At 36.6% G+C, this 16,020-nt stretch overlaps 2 protein-coding genes across 11 annotated transcripts; both read right to left on the bottom strand.

Moving 5' to 3' along the window:
• Positions 1-1,364, bottom strand: EMB3135 (harpin-induced protein). The gene has a single exon (XM_059598365.2). The coding sequence runs from the start codon at positions 1,016-1,018 to the stop codon at positions 212-214; it is 807 nt and encodes a 268-aa protein (XP_059454348.2). The 5' UTR covers positions 1,019-1,364; the 3' UTR covers positions 1-211.
• A 4,043-nt stretch (positions 1,365-5,407) lies between these two features.
• LOC132184350 (uncharacterized) lies at positions 5,408-15,963 on the bottom strand. 10 transcript variants are annotated; one of them, XM_059597952.2, is made up of 9 exons: positions 15,673-15,963; positions 15,466-15,565; positions 15,251-15,371; positions 14,689-14,810; positions 14,456-14,577; positions 6,691-6,850; positions 6,200-6,314; positions 5,904-6,021; positions 5,408-5,812 (listed from the first exon to the last, which is right to left on the bottom strand). In XM_059597952.2, the coding sequence occupies exons 1-7, from the start codon at positions 15,824-15,826 to the stop codon at positions 6,287-6,289; spliced, it is 807 nt and encodes a 268-aa protein (XP_059453935.2). In that variant the 5' UTR covers positions 15,827-15,963; the 3' UTR covers positions 5,408-5,812; positions 5,904-6,021; positions 6,200-6,286. The 10 variants fall into 10 exon arrangements, with proteins under 10 accessions (XP_059453935.2, XP_059453936.2, XP_059453937.2 ...); XM_059597953.2 differs by lacking the exon at positions 5,408-5,812 and having other exon boundaries at positions 6,020-6,107; XM_059597954.2 differs by lacking the exons at positions 5,408-5,812; positions 5,904-6,021; positions 6,200-6,314 and adding an exon at positions 14,009-14,091 and having other exon boundaries at positions 6,762-6,850.
• Between the last annotated feature and the right edge of the window lie 57 nt (positions 15,964-16,020).

Below are 16,020 nucleotides of genomic sequence, written 5' to 3'. Positions count from 1 at the left end.
TATCAAAAGTATAACGCAATGCATTGGCAACCATTGAAAATCAGGAATCACTTACACCAACAAAACTATAATTAAAAAAAGTTTACTAAAAAGAATTCTAATCTTAACTTAACCCCTCTTCTTCTTTGTAATCACCTATCGACCCCGATTTCTCAACTCAGTCTTCACCAAAACCCAAGAAAAATAAATATAAACAAAATGATTAATTACTTTAAAAGGTAAATTTCCAGATCTTGATCCGAAGATCCACCTTGCATTTCGAGCCAGAAACTGAAGCCACCGACGGGGTCTTGGATTTCGGTGCAACCCCGGTGATGCCCGGACACGAAACTCTAATCCCGACCTTCTTGCTCCGCAGCCCTCCGAGCTTCACCTTCACTTTCGTATCCATCTGAATCTTCATGGGGACGCCGCTCTTCCGCTTCAGATCCGACCGCAGAGATGTCACCGACTCCGTGTCCAGATCTGCCGACGTCGTAAGGATGATCGCTCTGAAACTCGTCTCGTTCTTCTTGTCGCTGGTGAAGGCGGGGATAGAGCCGTTGGCGAGTCGTACGGAGCCGGGGGTGGTCAAGCAAGAGAGGGCGAAGGGGTCGTAGAAGAAGGTGATGTGGGAGTTGGGGTTCTTGGAGGAAAGCGTGAGGTTGAGGAGGGATGTGAGGTGGGAGGAGGAGGAGTCGGCGGCGGTGGTCAGGTTTAGCTTCGCAATGCGGAGGGATGACACCCAGAACTGCGGCCGCTGCGGCCGGTACAGCACGTAGAGCGCCGCGCCGGCGATTGATGCCAGGAGCCCCAGCGCCAGCAGCAAAAGCAGCGACCAGAAGCAGCAGCAGCAGCAGAGGTTTCGGCGGCTGCGTCGGCGTCGGTGGCTATGGTACTGCGGCTGCGGGCGGTACGGGTGGCGCAGTTGGGGCTTGACTGCCGAGGCCGGAGCTGCGGCGTTGTTGCCCGCAACGACACCAGGAGCGGTGCCGCCATTGGTTGTTGGCTTCGTCGAAGGGTAGACTCTGTCCGTCATTTTCGGGATTCTGGAAGAAGAGAGAGTCTGCTGCGAATTGTGTGTCAAAACTAAAGAGAGAAGAAAATGAGAAAGACAGGAGATTGGCGAAGTGGGGGAATCAAATCTCTTCTTCACTGGTTCTATTTTTTTATTGGTAGAATGACTGAATGAGAGTGAGTTTGTTTGTTTAGTGTGTGACTTGAAAGGCAAGACTGATAGCTTTTGTGATCTGAAATGCACATCTCTCACACGTAGTTTTAGCTTTTGTCCGGGTGCTTGACATGTGATTGAGTGTATTGTCAGAAATGTGGGGTCCTGTCTTTTTTGTCGTCTCGCTCATCCGACGGCTCAGACCCTCACACCGACTTTGCGAATGAACGAGTGGCGTGAGGCTTTGGTTCGCCTCCCCATCTTTTCCTTCCTTCCTTTTTCTTAATTAATATATTGCATTTATGTAATAAAATTTCTAATTTATCTCAAAAAAATTTTTAAAAAATTAATAAACAACTCAAATACAAAATATTCTTAAAAATATAATAATAACTTTAATCATATCGTAGTGTAAAATTGTAATGTTTTGCACCCTTCAATAGAATGCAGACACTTCAACTTGAAACACCAAAAAATAATATAATCTTTCAACAAAATACCCTAAGGTTGATTTTAGGGACTCTGGTATTAAGGACTCGAATGTTGATAGAAGGTTCGATGGTGGGTAGTTAGAAAGGAATAGAACGAATAAAAAAGTCTATAGAATTAATTTGAATTAAAAATGCAGTGTCTTCATGTCTATTGTATTTGATATTTTTAACTAATGTGTCAAATTTCTATTAAAAGCTATAAGATAGAGTTTTATATCACATTCTTATAAAATGGGCTATCTAAAAATATTACTATCTTTATGTCACATAAAAAAAAAAATTCAAAGTAACAAAAACTATCCAAAAACACATTATCAAAAAAAAAAAAGAAAAAAGGAAAAGTGATTGAAAATGAGGACATGATTTGACAGCATAAAGGAAATAAAAGGCATGAAGCAAACAACAGAGAGATCTTGTTGGCATGGTAGCTCTCAAGCCACCAAAGAAACAACTCCCTTCCCACCGACGACCCTTGCTAATTAATTAGGATTAACAAATACTTATCACTAATTGCATTTAATTCACTCCAAACTCAAATAAGGAGCCCATTAATAATATATGATGCTTTCGAGGTTTAAAACTCACCTTTCAAAGCACATTGTAATCACAAAATTCTTATGATATTGAACTTAAAAAGCTATCGGAATAATTAATTTCCTACTTCAGCTCTTGAACAAGTAATTCTAGAAAGAGGAATATAGTTTTTTTTTTTTTTTTTTTTTTAACTTTTAAAATTGTCATTAAATTTAAAATGATTATTATTCAAATTTTAATTTATTGGTGATTTTAAAAGTCACCATATTTAGGCAATACGGATCCCCTACCATTTATAAGAAATTGTATATTCTCAAATTACAAAATTTATGCCCTTTTTAAACATTAAAAAAAAAAGGCGCGCTTAGAAAATGTCACATATTAAAAATGCGACATGTTACAATTAAAAATTGAGTTCGTTTTCCTAGTTATTTATGTTGTAAAAAAGCTTTGAGCCAAACGTTATCTATTTTTTTTTTTTTTTTTAAAGAAGCGTCTCTGTAAAAGTGAATAATAAGTCATTTGAGGTGAAAATTCTTTGTAACTGCCTCAATAACATGTCGTTTTTTTAATAGATAACATTTTTTTCAAGCGTTTTAATACATAAAAACGGCCTTAATTCTGTAAAAACGGGGGCAAAAAACAGTAGGATTGATATTGGGGACAAGTGTAATTATCCAATAAGTGTTGAGATAAATTATTGGACAATAAGAGATGAGGCAGAAGCCTCAATAATGCAGAAGACTTTTGATATTGAAGTACATGCTAGTATTATGCTGTAACCTCACTTTCTCACCATGCATGATTGCTGTGAAATCGCCTAGAAATTTCCTTCTTTGGGCTGCTTCACCAAAATAGAAAGAACACGAGGATAATGCTTTACATGCATGTCATGTTATTTGTTTTTTTCATTCCTTTTTGGGTATGGGTCCTATTTTACTGAAGAACAACAGTAAGGGGCAACCTGTTTGGTCCCTGGCAAGTGAAAATTAATTAGGGTGCTTTTTTCCTTTGAAGTTTTTTGCTCAAATTTTTCTTTACCCCCCAACCCCAAGAATCATTTTGTAAAGTAGAATAGTTATGATGGGAGAAGAATCCATAAAGATCAGAACTGTACTCCCAAAAATCATTTGTAAATTAGATCGGATTAGGAGCGGAACTAGAATTTTAAGATCGAGAAGACAAAATTAAATATAAATAAAATAAAAATTTTGATGGTAAAATTAATTTTGGAGGTCCATTTCATAAAAAAAAAAAAAAAAAAAAAAAAAAAAAAAAAAAACACATAAAATTTAGAGAAATTTTTTAAAAATTTCAGTGACATTTTTTATAAATTTTGGAAGGTGGGCCGGAGTGGTTCCGCTCCTAGATTTAAGCATAGCATTTTGTTAAAAGATCAATTAATTGTAAGTTAAATTACCTGCTTTCTATTAGCTTACGTTATCGTAATAAGTGGTTATTTAACATAGAATTATAGCAAGTTTGAACATTGTCTACATCATTCACATCTCATTTCAATTAAATGTTTTACTTGTTGTACCTCATTACACTTATGTGATAACTACTGCTTTGTTTGGAAATGCAATTTTTTTTGTTTTGAACTCAATTCATTTTTTAGTTTTTTATTTTTTTTTTGTGGGTGAATATCGAGGAGAAGAAAGAGTTGAGATTATGTTTAGATGGTAAAGCTATTACACTTAAGTGGTAACAAAATCAAAAAGTACTTTTAGAAGCAAAAAAATAACATTTAAAGTGTTTTTTTTTTGGGGGCCATTTTCAAGTAACTTTTTTTATATCAAAATGGTTAATATATATATATATATATATATATATATATATATATATATTTGAATTTTGAACTAGTTTAATTTCATATTTTTTTCTTTATGGTGCCATAATATACTTGCTGTAACAAATGGTGCATTCACATATTGGATAAAGGTCCTTCAATAGGGTCTTCAAATAAATTCAATAATGTTGGTGCCGTCATGAAGGATGCGCAATAATTAGTGTCTTCATAAACTTTCAGTACATAACGTAAATAATAGCAACAACCAAAAAAAAAAAGCATAATAGACTTTTTATAAGCATGACACAGAAAACAATCCCATCAACGGGTCATAAGTAGCGTTCAATGTTCATAGGATGTCTTTGATTGTTGCATGTTTGATTCTTCTTGTGCTTCCTTGTCCTCGATGATGTCAATAGATAGCAAATCTCCATCATCATCATATATTTGGAACTAAAAATCCTTTGATGCATGCATCATAATGAAGTTGTGAATAGTCATAGACGCTACCACAATTTTTACTTGTTTATCATAAGAAAAAATTGGCACGTGATTTAATAATTTTCACCTAATTTTTCAAACTCCGAATCTTGCATTTTAGTGATGATTGTGCATAATTAAAGATTTCATGCATAAAGGGTTGGCTTTCACAATAAAAGTTTGGTAGGTGATATCGCTGCCCTTTGGCCCTGAGTGATCAATCACCCTAGTAGTAATGGTCGATCACCGGGTGTGAGGAAACTCTAGTGATGGATCACCCATCTTTTAGTTATCAATCAGGGCCAGTTAATATGCGATTTATATACTCGAAGACTTACAAACGCGGTGATTAAGCTATAGACTCATCCTTAGGCCAACCTTGGCAACCATTTGGTCTGCTAGGGTTTCCAAAGTGAGAGAGAGAGAGAGAGAGAGAGAGAGAGAGAGAGAGGTTGTAACTTTGAGATGAATTTTGGGAGATCAAGGTCCTACGAGATGACAACTCTTGTCCTAGTCTTGTAATCTTGTGGTATTTAGTTACTTCCCTGTAGTAGATTATGCATGTGTGTAGTTTCTTTTGAGTGTTCCTAAGCATGGGATCTAAAGAAAGGTTTAAACTTTTTAAAGAAACCCTACCTTTAAATTGTTTGTTGTTTTAATCCTACTAAATATGTTTAAATACAAGCTTTAGGCTATGTAATGTGTAGATATGAATTGTCCACCAAAGCTTTTGGAGAGTGATTAATGGCGAGTTTGCAAAGTTCGAAAAAATTATGTTTCTTAAAAGAGACACCTCTTCGAGTCTTAAGGCCTTTAGAGACCTCACCGGAACTAAAAATGTAATTTTTTGGATGTTGAAGACGATCAACAGTACAAGTGTGCAACCGATCGATCACCCGTGTGAATCTGTGATGATTCACAAGCTCGAGCTCATTCCAGAAATTTACCAATCAAACTTGAACATTAGAAAATTAAGCTTCTGATTAGAAAATCTAATGTAAATCATAAATACATCCCAGAGAAAGAGAAATTAAAAATGCATCTTCCTGCAGCCATATGCAATCACATTAACACATTGCAGCTTTTGTTTTTGCTTTAAATATTAAATCTGGATATTAAAATAGTAATGCGACTATAATTATCTACAAAATGCATGTGAAAGCATGTGTATGTTTGTCATGTAGGCACCCTGTGTGCCAAACATGCATGAAACTTTCCCATCATTGCCTTGGATGCTTGGAAAATTGAATTCAATATTATTGGCAGATCAAAGTAGAATTTAGTACAACATACATGTCAAACAAACAAAATACAGTTCCAAAATATTGCAAGTTTGTTCTCCCCTGACTGTCTCCATGTCTCCTTAACCTGAAACCAATCATACCACACCACATTACAGTCTGAAAAGCAGTCTCTTTCTGATAACAAGAGCATTAAAATAGAAAGGAATAATCTTTACCTTTTCTGCTCAGTAGATTCTTCCCTCCATGCAATTATTGGAATGGAGAGAATCCATTTAAAGTGGCACCAAGATAACCAGATTACTACAAGGAATTACCTTCAATGGAAACCTACCTCTGTTGAAAAAAAAAATAGTAGAACCAGCATCTTAAAAAACAATTTCATTTCAAGCTTGGTTTTTGATTTAAAAAACATCTTAATGCTGGATGATAGTAAGGGAGAAAGATTCATTTAGTTTCTCATCAGCACTGATGTTCTTGGCAAAAACTGATGATAGAATAAATCACTTGTTACCTCCAATAACCTAATCCTTGACTAAAAACTCCTAGGCATCAACTAGCCAATGTCCCCACACGTGCCTTGACCGGTCGTTCCTACTCTTCACAGACGCTCTTTATAATCGCCTAATCTGTTAGAAATCCCAATAACATGTCAGAACAAGGAAGACTCTCCAGCCTTTGTCTTAAGGTATAAAGAGAGCATATAATCACAATGGTTAGGCACAAGAGCAAGATATCAAAGGAGAAATTTGACCTCTTCTCTCACACAGCAAGTCTGTAAGACAATGTTTACGGAGTGAAAAGAAAAAGTACTATGTAAGTAATATTTTCAAAAGAATTGGTAAAAATAAAATAAAATATGTAATCATATCCTTGGCATTCCAAATCTATTCTTGACTATACCATTAAATGGGCAGACAAACGCTACGATTGAGTACTTTCAGTTCCATGACACTAATCCCCCTAAAATGATTCGTGCAACGTAACAGATAAAAGCTCAAGTACCTCTGAAATTTCATCCTTCTATACATGAGCATAACACTGAGCAGAACAGGGACCATTGCTAAACATAAATGCTCCAAGGAGTGCCCACTGATAAAGTAACAATTTGCTCGGTATATTTTCCTGTCAGCAACACCTTCAAATTTGGCTAGAATGTGTGCCCCTGTAACAAAGTGTTTCCAGATTTTAAATTAAACGACATCCTCATGGGCTAGACATGGCTAGTGCATTAACAAGGTAATAAACATCAAGGTGTTTATAACTGCACTAATTTCTGCTAACAATATAATGGCAAACCAATGGCAGGCAATAAACAAATTTATCAAATGGAAAAAGAAAGAACAAAAAGAGACAATGAAATAATACAAAAGAGGATTTTGGCAGATTGTAATCAAATGAAAGCTGTTACATACCCGGAAATGCTTGCCAAATAATGGGCAAACAATTAAAAAAAGTGAACTTCCATTTTCACATTTCCTTTTACTTATTACCAAAAGAAATCAAAAAATGATAACTAGTGGGTGACATAACTCCCTACATTGTTTTTGCAGTAAGCGTGACTTTTTCAAAAGCATGACACAGGCTGAATCTAAATTTTAAATATGTCAACCACAAAGCAGATAGTTCCAGCATAGTCATTGCTGCTTATACCCTCTAAATACCTCAAAGATAAAATTTCCCTAATCTAAATTTAAATCACGTCAATCAAGAAGCATATACATCCAGCCTAATCGTTGCTGCATATACCCTCCAAATACTCCAAGGACAACAAAATTTTCCCTTTCTTTACGGATATTCAATACAGTAAAAAATATCCATTAAAACACAAAAATGATCAACAAAGAATCACCTTTCAGTTATATGTATGTAATACTGAAGCTTTGACGCTCTTACTTTCCTCAATGGGCAAACTCCTAGTAATTAAGTTTACACTTTTTAAAACTTCCATAAACTAATTTAACTTTTAGAACCAAATTTTATTTGACAAGGATTTGAAGCTCACACCAATAAATGACATTTCTTGACACAAATTAATTAAAATTCTAGTGTGAATGAATAAAGTGTTAACCGTGTATCAGCACCGACCGTGTAAAGAGGGGTATAGTGCAAATGATGCCTTCAATACATAGAAGCAAATGTCCCCCAGAACATGATGCTGAGAGAAAGAGAGAGGGGCGAGGAAGGGAGAGAGAGAGAGAGTGAGAAGCTACTAATAACACCACATTTCCTCAGGAAAAAAGTTTCTGCTTTATTGTCATTCAAATTTGCCTAGAAGATGTGGCATGTGACCAATAAAAGAAAAAGATCGAGACCAAACCTGTCCAATTCCTTTACAGGAGATGCGGGTAGAATTTTTTTTTTTAGCAATCAAATTTTATTAAAAAGTGAGAGTGCAACCCAAGTCCATAAGTATACAAGAGAAACCGGTAGATTTTTTTTTTCAAGTAATCGAATTTGATTAAAAAGCGAAATAGCAAAACCCAAGTGCACAAGAAGTATACAAAAAGAGACACTTGAATAGAAAAAGAAAAAATAAATCAAGAAAATCATTAAAAATTTATAGAGTTCGCTTTTCCATATGTTCATTGTTGATTGATTTATATGCCTAAAAGGGTTAGAGAGTAGATGGCTGGTTGGAGAGGTCAGGTGGGAAGTTGTAACACTTTGGAAGTTTGAAGGTTGGCTCCTTTGTGTTAAATGTGGTGTATTTGGAGAGAGAGAAATGCAAGCTTCGAAGATCGAGAGACTTCGCTGGTAAAGTTGAAAAATATTATGTTCAAATCCCTTTACACATGGATAGTAGCATATATTAGTTTGCCTTTTTCTAGTTTTTTCAGAGTTTTTGAATTTTTGTTCTTTTTCTCCTTAACAAGTTTTTTTTGTATACTTTTTGTGTACTAGGATTGCAACTCTTCTGCGCTATTTTATTAAGATTGCATTACTCATTAAAGCTAGTAATATGAAGGCACTCAAAGGCAGTTGTCCAGTGGTATAGTTTTGAGGAAAAAATGCCTTTAGATCCATCATAGTTCTCTCACAATCCTAGAAACTACAATAATTTCTCTCCAATACACCACATTGCTACCCTTTCAAGAGAGATCCACCACCCACCTAAGCATGACCCACTCTAACCCCATAAAAGCCGAAGATAGAACTCCATAAGGTATAAGCAATCTTGTAATGGAGTAGGAAGTGATCTAAAAAATTTTCATTCTTCTTGCACATGCAATACCAATCTACCACTATGAGATTGTTACGACCCTAGGTGTTTCATGTGCCTTAAGAGCAATCTTAACCATGTGTATATAAGCTTTTAGGCACCCTCCCTTTGCAAACCGATTTCCAATGGTGAGTTCTACCCAAGGTTTGTACCATCTGGTATCAGAGCCGCTGCCACATCGAGTATGGGATCGAATGCAGCTTGTCAAGTATGTGATTGAATGTGTTGCAGTTTTGTGATTGAGTCATGGAAGGGGCAATCTATAGGCTAGATTAAAATGCTTTCGTACTATGTATGGGCATAGTATTAAGTCATTGAATATTGATAGGTGAGTGAAGCTGCTAAGAGAGAACTGCTACTATCGGTCGGTGTCAATAAAGTGGGTGGCCGTGGACGTCAGCTGAAGAACGTGGTAATACATTACGATCCTAAGTGTCCCATATGTCTTAAGTGCAATTTTAACCATGTGTATATAAACTTTTGGGCACCCTCCTCTTGCAAGTCAATTTAAAATGTGAGTTCTATCCAAGGTTTGCATTAGAGATGTCATCTCCTTAAGATATCTAATGTGAGAATCTTCCTAAAGCAGCGGACTAAAAACAATATGCGACTCTTGAGGAAACCTTATTTCACCAAATACTCCTCCAAGGAGTCTCTGTTATGCAATAAGGACACTATATAACGATTTGACATCAAACAACCCTCTCTTGAAAGGGACCCGATACAACTTGTCCTCACCGCCCCGTTTTAGATTGAAGGAATACAACAAATTGAAAAATGTGATTAAGACATTCACCTCACAATCCTGCGCCTCTTTCATAAAATTAATGTTCCATTGATGAGTCACTGGAAAGCTGTAAAAGTTATGTCAACCCTCTCTTGAAAGGGACCTGACACAACTTGTCCTCACCGCCCCGTTTTAGATTGAAGGAATACAACAAATTGAAAAATGCGATGAAGACATACACCTCACAATCTTGCGCCTCTTTCATAAAATTAATGTTCCATTGATGAGTCATTGGAAAGCTGTAAAAGTTATGTCACAAAAGCGCCATTGTAACAAGCTAAACTAAATAAATTTGGAAACGCTACCTTACGGGACTGATCCTCACACCATACATCATGCCAAAAACTAACTTTGAATCCATCCCCCATCTAGTGTATCTAGAGAACTCCCTTCAACCCTTCCTGATAAATTTCCATAAACCAACCCCATACGACCCATTAACCTCACTAGAACACCACCCACCCACAAAGTATCATATTTACAATCCACTACCACTTCCCACAAAGCCTTTCTCTCTCTCTAAAGCATAGCGCCATAATAATTTTCCCAAGAGAGTACAATTTTACCAAATGAAATTTGAACTCTTCACCAATACCTATCCACTGGAAATCTCTTTGTAACTTCTCAATACAATTTGAGACATCAAGATCTGAAAGAGCAAGAAGTAAGAAAATTAGACAAGGTGCCCTTGATCAAAGTAATCCTACTACCTATGGACAAATATAACCTCTTCCAACTGCCAAACGACACTCTATCTTCTCAATGATGACATCTATTTTGTAATTACCAACATTGCCAAATTGATCTTAAGGCATGAGACAACGTCAAAACACAAGAACAAGCAACATAAATACAAAGGTGATATGGGTTTGCCCCAAAAAAGAATCAAAGTATCATCCGCAATCAAGAGATGTGTGATGTTAAGCTCACCAACATTCCTAGAACCCATGGAAAAGCCTGATAAAAAAAAAAAACCCACATTCATTGTAGCGGAAATCATTTTACGAAGTGTCTCCATAACAATGACAAACAACAAAAAAGACAAAGGGTCTCCTTGTCTCAAGCCAAAAGTGCTGCTGAAAAAATCAGATGGGGTGTCATTGACCAAGACCGAGAAGCGCAACGAAGAGATACAGTGGCTATCCAATTACACAATTTCTTCCCAAAACCACACCTCCTCAACATATACAACAAAAATATCCAACTCAAATGATCCTAGGCCTTTTCAATATCCAATTTGCAAAGCCCACCTAGCTCCCAGACATAATCCTGTTGTCAAGGCATTTATTAGCAATGAGGATGGAATCGATTTCCTTCCTCCAAAACCATTTTCAACATGTTGACAACTTTGGCTACAATCTTATCAACTCCCCCTACAAGACTAATAGGGCGAAAATCCTTAATATCAAGGGCCCATATTTTTTTTTTTCAAAATAAGAGCGAAAAAAAAGTGGCATCAAGGATTTTTTTCAAACTTACCTCTAGCAAGGAAATCATAGAAGACCTGCATTAAGTCATTGTTACGGACCTCCCAGCAAGCTTGGAAGAACGCCATAGCAAAATTGTTAGGGCTAAGGCTAGGTCCTTATCACTATTCAAAGCTTTCACCACCTCATAAACCTCACCCTCCTCAAATGCTCTCTCAAACCAATTGGCATCTACCACTCCAATGGAGACGAAAGAAAGGCCATCTAGCTTAGGTCACCAATTGAATTGCTCAATATACAAACTACTATAGTACTGCACAATGTGGTCTCTAATCTCAGAATGATTTGTAGAATTGTGCTATTGACCAACAAACTCTCAATGGAGTTATTTCTTCTATTCGAGTTGACCACTCGATGAAAAACTTGGTGCACATGCTGCCCTCTCTTAACCACAAAGCCCTCGATTTCTGCCTCCAACTCAACTCCTCCATAAGATTGGACACCTCCAAATCACTCATAACTTTAGCATTCCTCAACTTCTCTTCATCACATAAAGGTCTTTCTTCTTCCTGAAGATCAAGGTCTCATAAATAATCCAAAAGGAAATTTTTTGTCTCTCTATATTGCCAAACACCTCTTCATTCTAACTCCTAAATCAGCTTTCAAGGCATTTAGTTTACTAGCCAAAACAAAACTCAGAGACCCTTAGAAGTGATAGGAAGTCTCCATTGTTTCACCCTATCCACAAAAAACTGACCTTAACCACATATTCTTGAACTTAAAATACCTTATGCTTGGTGAAAGTCTCCACATTCAAGACGAATATGGATGCTGGTAGAAATCAAAAACATGTAACCTTGCTAGTGAGCCTCAAGAGTGATGCACTAGGATAATCATATAAACCACATTTAAAAATGACCACTATTAACTATCAGTAATGGTATTAACTCAGAAAATACTTGAAAGCATTCTATATAGCCTATATTGAATTCTGACACTAGCCAAAAAAAACAAAAAAAAATTTGAAACTTTTAACACAAGGAGATGCAAGCAAACAAAATACCCTCCTAAGATGCTCCACTGCTTCACTCGCCTTCAATGGCAGGAAATGAATACATAGGAGTGAGCACATACATAATACCCTCCTTAGATGCAAGCAAACAAAATACCCTCCTTAGATGCTCCACTGCTTCACTCCCTTCAATTGCAGGAAATGAATACATAGGAGTGAGCACATACATAACACATCTTGAGAGGGAGAGATGGACTTGCTTGAACAATTTCATAGAGAAGGGTAGTTCATGCAATCAAAAAGTATGAGTAGATACAGGTTTAATTCACAACACGGGTGGCGGGCGATCCTAACAAAAAACCAGGCCCCAAAGGGCTCCAGGGGTGGCATGACCACCCCCAATGCCATCAAGGGTAGACAAGACCACCCCAGTGTTCTATTAAGGTGGCCCAAGGGTTGGTCGGCCACCCATTGAATATTAAGTTTTATTTAAAATAAATTTTGGGTTTAAAGAAAAGAAAAAAGAAAAAAGAAGAAAAAAAAAAAAAAAAAAGGTTTTTTGGAAACTTTATTATGTTCCTTCATGAATAGCTATTTCTCTCATTTTTAAGGGTGATCTAGTCTACCTCCAATGGCATCAGGGCTGGTCACACCACCCCCAGCGTTCTATTAAGGTGGCTGGCCACCCTTTGGGTTGGTCGACCACCCATAGAATATTAAGAAGTTTTATATATATATAAATTTTGGGTTTGAAGAAAATAAAATTATGGGCTTTTTGGAAAGTTCAATTATGTTCCTTCAGAAATAGCTATTCCTCTCATTTTTTAGAGGAATAACTAATTCTCTTTGTAATGGTGTGCAACCAAACAATGGAATGGCTACTCCTATGAAAGCCATTCCATTCCAGCGGTCTACTTCGCATACCAAAGGTGCCCTCTAAGTGTAGAATTCATTTATCTCTACCATCAATTTCATCACAAGGATAGACAAAACTAATGATGAATCCCAATCAATGGAACTATGATTCTCAAAATTTTCACCTTTCAATCTGCCTCTTGCTGCATATTACACAGATCCAGCATCGTGAAGAGGATTTTTTTTTTTTTTTTCTCCAAATCATAATTTCAATCCTTGAGACTAAATTTCAGTATGTAAAAGGGTCTGCAATTGCCTTCTAAAACCTCCGTGCAGGTTTCCAATTCATTGAGCCGCTTCGATAATAGCTGGAGTTCGACCTCTTTCAAATTTTGTGATTTTCTTTGTCGCGAAGCAATGAATTGTCTCCCGCTGTAATACCAACCAATGCAGATATAGATTTACCTCGATGATCCATAGAAGCCTACATTGCTCAGAGGGAAACAAAGGAAATATCACATCTTAAGCACTTAATTAAGCAAATCCTAAGTTCTTAAGAGAAGTTTTAAGCCAAAAGCTATATTCTTATTGATAATAAAATCAAATTGTCTATTGATACTAAAAGTCAAACTGTCCTGCAAAGTTGTCGCAACCTCTATATATAAGAGGATTGAACCCTAAAACCCTAATTAACCTTGGTATGGAAGTTATGCATGAATGCAATGCTCATAATTTCCCTCTAGACTTAGCTTTTATCCAAGCTCTATCTAAAAATTAAATCCTAGTTCTTGGTTCACTCTAATCATAGCCATATGCGTTAGCTAAAAAAAAGTAAGCGAAAAACAAAAATGCCTTTAAATAATATAGCTATATCAGCACAATATGTCACTGCCAAAACACTGGTACAGTGTCTGAGAACAGTACCCGTGAACAATACTCTTTTTCACGAGATTTTGTCCTACATCAGTAGTGGAAATTAAGAACACTGATCTTTAAAGAGTAATCAATGCAACACTAACCTGCCTGAAATCAGAAGTTATGAATGTCTTCTAAAGATCAGTTGACACATTCATTGCATCTCCATTCTTCTGAAAGTTCAAATCTAAGTCACTGTGAATTTAGGTGTAATGATGATTGATTCGCAAGAATGTGGCTATATCATGTGTTTCATGCATATAAATATATTCGTACTAAAATATTATGTTCCAATAGCTTGTCAAACATTTGCATCCATACCAACAGAATTTCCACATAAGTATCAGCTCTCATTGTACCTGTATAGTCATGTTATAATGACCATATTTGCTTAAAAAACCAGTTTCTCCCTTCATTTAGGTAGAGCTCAATAAACAGATAATTTCAGGAGTTCTCCAAGACAATACCAAGAAAAGGAACTTGTATGTCTTACCATCTTTAACAGATTAGATACAATACATAAAATGAAAGATTACAAGGACATGGCATACCTGCTGCAAACAACCAATATCTTGAGTGAGTATACTTGGGTTGGAACAAGCACGTCATGCCTGGGATGGCTATCGACGGAATCAACTGGAACGCCATGCACAACCGAAGATCATTATATTTTCTGCAACCAACCAACAAACCATAGTTAGCAGATAACTAAGGTATATTTTAATACATAGGAGAAAGAAATCAAACAAAAGGGTGCATATGACAATTAATACTAATATGTTACCTTTCGTAACCCGTGCTAAGAAAAGCGACTAAAAGGAGGGCAAATAGACAACTTAATCCAATCCTCTCCCCCACTCTTTCCGCTACGAAACTAGAGTAAAGCGAGGAATACGCGATCATCATCTGCATATTATGATGTACTTTAACATGAATAAACTTAACAATAATAGAAAGAGCAGCAGAATTATGCATTCCTGGGGACAGGTCCACTATTATTGTTTCCATTTTCACCATTTTGGGCCATCGATTCCTTTATTTCATTGCTCAGGAAACTGAAGAAGGATAATTATGTTAATTTTTTTGTGATTATGAGAAAAATAATAAAAGAAGAAAAACCTCACCTAAACTAGGAAAAATCGCATTGGGCACAAAGGTTTATCCTTTCCTAAAGAAATACTCAGTCGTACTTCAGTGGAGACTTTCGTTTTTTTCCAGTAAAAAATAATGAATAACCAACACCTTCATCTTTTCTTTTTCTACAATTTCTCAGAAATTAAACAGAGGAAATAAAAAATAACAAACACTGAAATTTGAGAGTGTTGGAACATTATTGTAATGCTAACCGGCAAGGTGTCCCAAATTACTCTATCGTCATCGGGCTTCAAATGATAATAAGCAGACCCAAAAGCCACCCCTGCTGTTCCTGCATAAAATAGAGCCCAACCCCATACCTCTCCTCGCAAACTACACAAAATCCATTTCCAAACAAAACCCACAAATATCAACACAAAGAGCACACCAATAAAATTATTAACATTAAAGATCATAAAGATCAAACCTTATGTTAAAAAAGTTTCCTTGGAGACAGAGAACAAAACACAGAACACCCACAACCAAAAATGGGAAATTTGTGATCACATTCAAAGTGTTAGGCACTCCTGTAATATACCCAGATGAAAGAATAATACCAATTAGCCAGAACTCGAGCAATATGCATATAACACATACACAGATACATATAGAGGCGGGGGGAAAGTTTGGTTACCGAGAAAGTTGCGCATGTCAACAAAGAGATGGTGTTTGGGAGAGTGAGGGATCTTGGGGGTGGCCAACATGAGGCAAAGCCAACACAGGAATGCTCCTCCCCAAATCCTAGTTCTCTTCCCTCTTGCAAGCTGTTGACTCACAGCCCACACCATCTCCTTCTCTCTCTCGCTCTCTCGCTCAGAGTAAACCCCCTTTCTTACCTTTCTTCTTCTCCCAAAAAAATGCTCGAGTTTTCTGTCCCCGTACACTGCTTTTTTCCTCCTTTTGAAATTCGAATGTTGTTGATGCAATTTTCATTGTCAGATTCTGGTGACGTTAACTTATGACCCTGTTGGCCAATAGCCCT

The sequence above is a fragment of the Corylus avellana genome, chromosome 7 (genome assembly GCF_965113065.1).
Source record: "Corylus avellana chromosome 7, dhCorAvel1.hap1.2, whole genome shotgun sequence".
NCBI lineage: Eukaryota > Viridiplantae > Streptophyta > Magnoliopsida > Fagales > Betulaceae > Corylus > Corylus avellana.
The sequence above is the reverse complement of the archived record's forward strand: the minus strand, read 5'-3'. Positions and strand labels throughout refer to the sequence as shown.

What these genes read in the sequence shown, in the direction of transcription:
- EMB3135 (XM_059598365.2), bottom strand. Translation starts at nt 1,018, where the DNA reads ATGACGGACAGAGTCTACCCTTCGACGAAGCCAACAACCAATGGCGGC.
- LOC132184350 (XM_059597952.2), bottom strand. Translation starts at nt 15,826, where the DNA reads ATGGTGTGGGCTGTGAGTCAACAGCTTGCAAGAGGGAAGAGAACTAGG. An exon ending in TAATTTGGGACACCTTGCCG is followed by an intron (nt 14,811 to 15,250) that starts GTTAGCATTACA and finishes CATAATATGCAG; the next exon opens with ATGATGATCGCGTATTCCTC. An exon ending in AGAAGGATGAAATTTCAGAG is followed by an intron (nt 6,315 to 6,690) that starts GTACTTGAGCTT and finishes GATTTCTAACAG; the next exon opens with ATTAGGCGATTATAAAGAGC.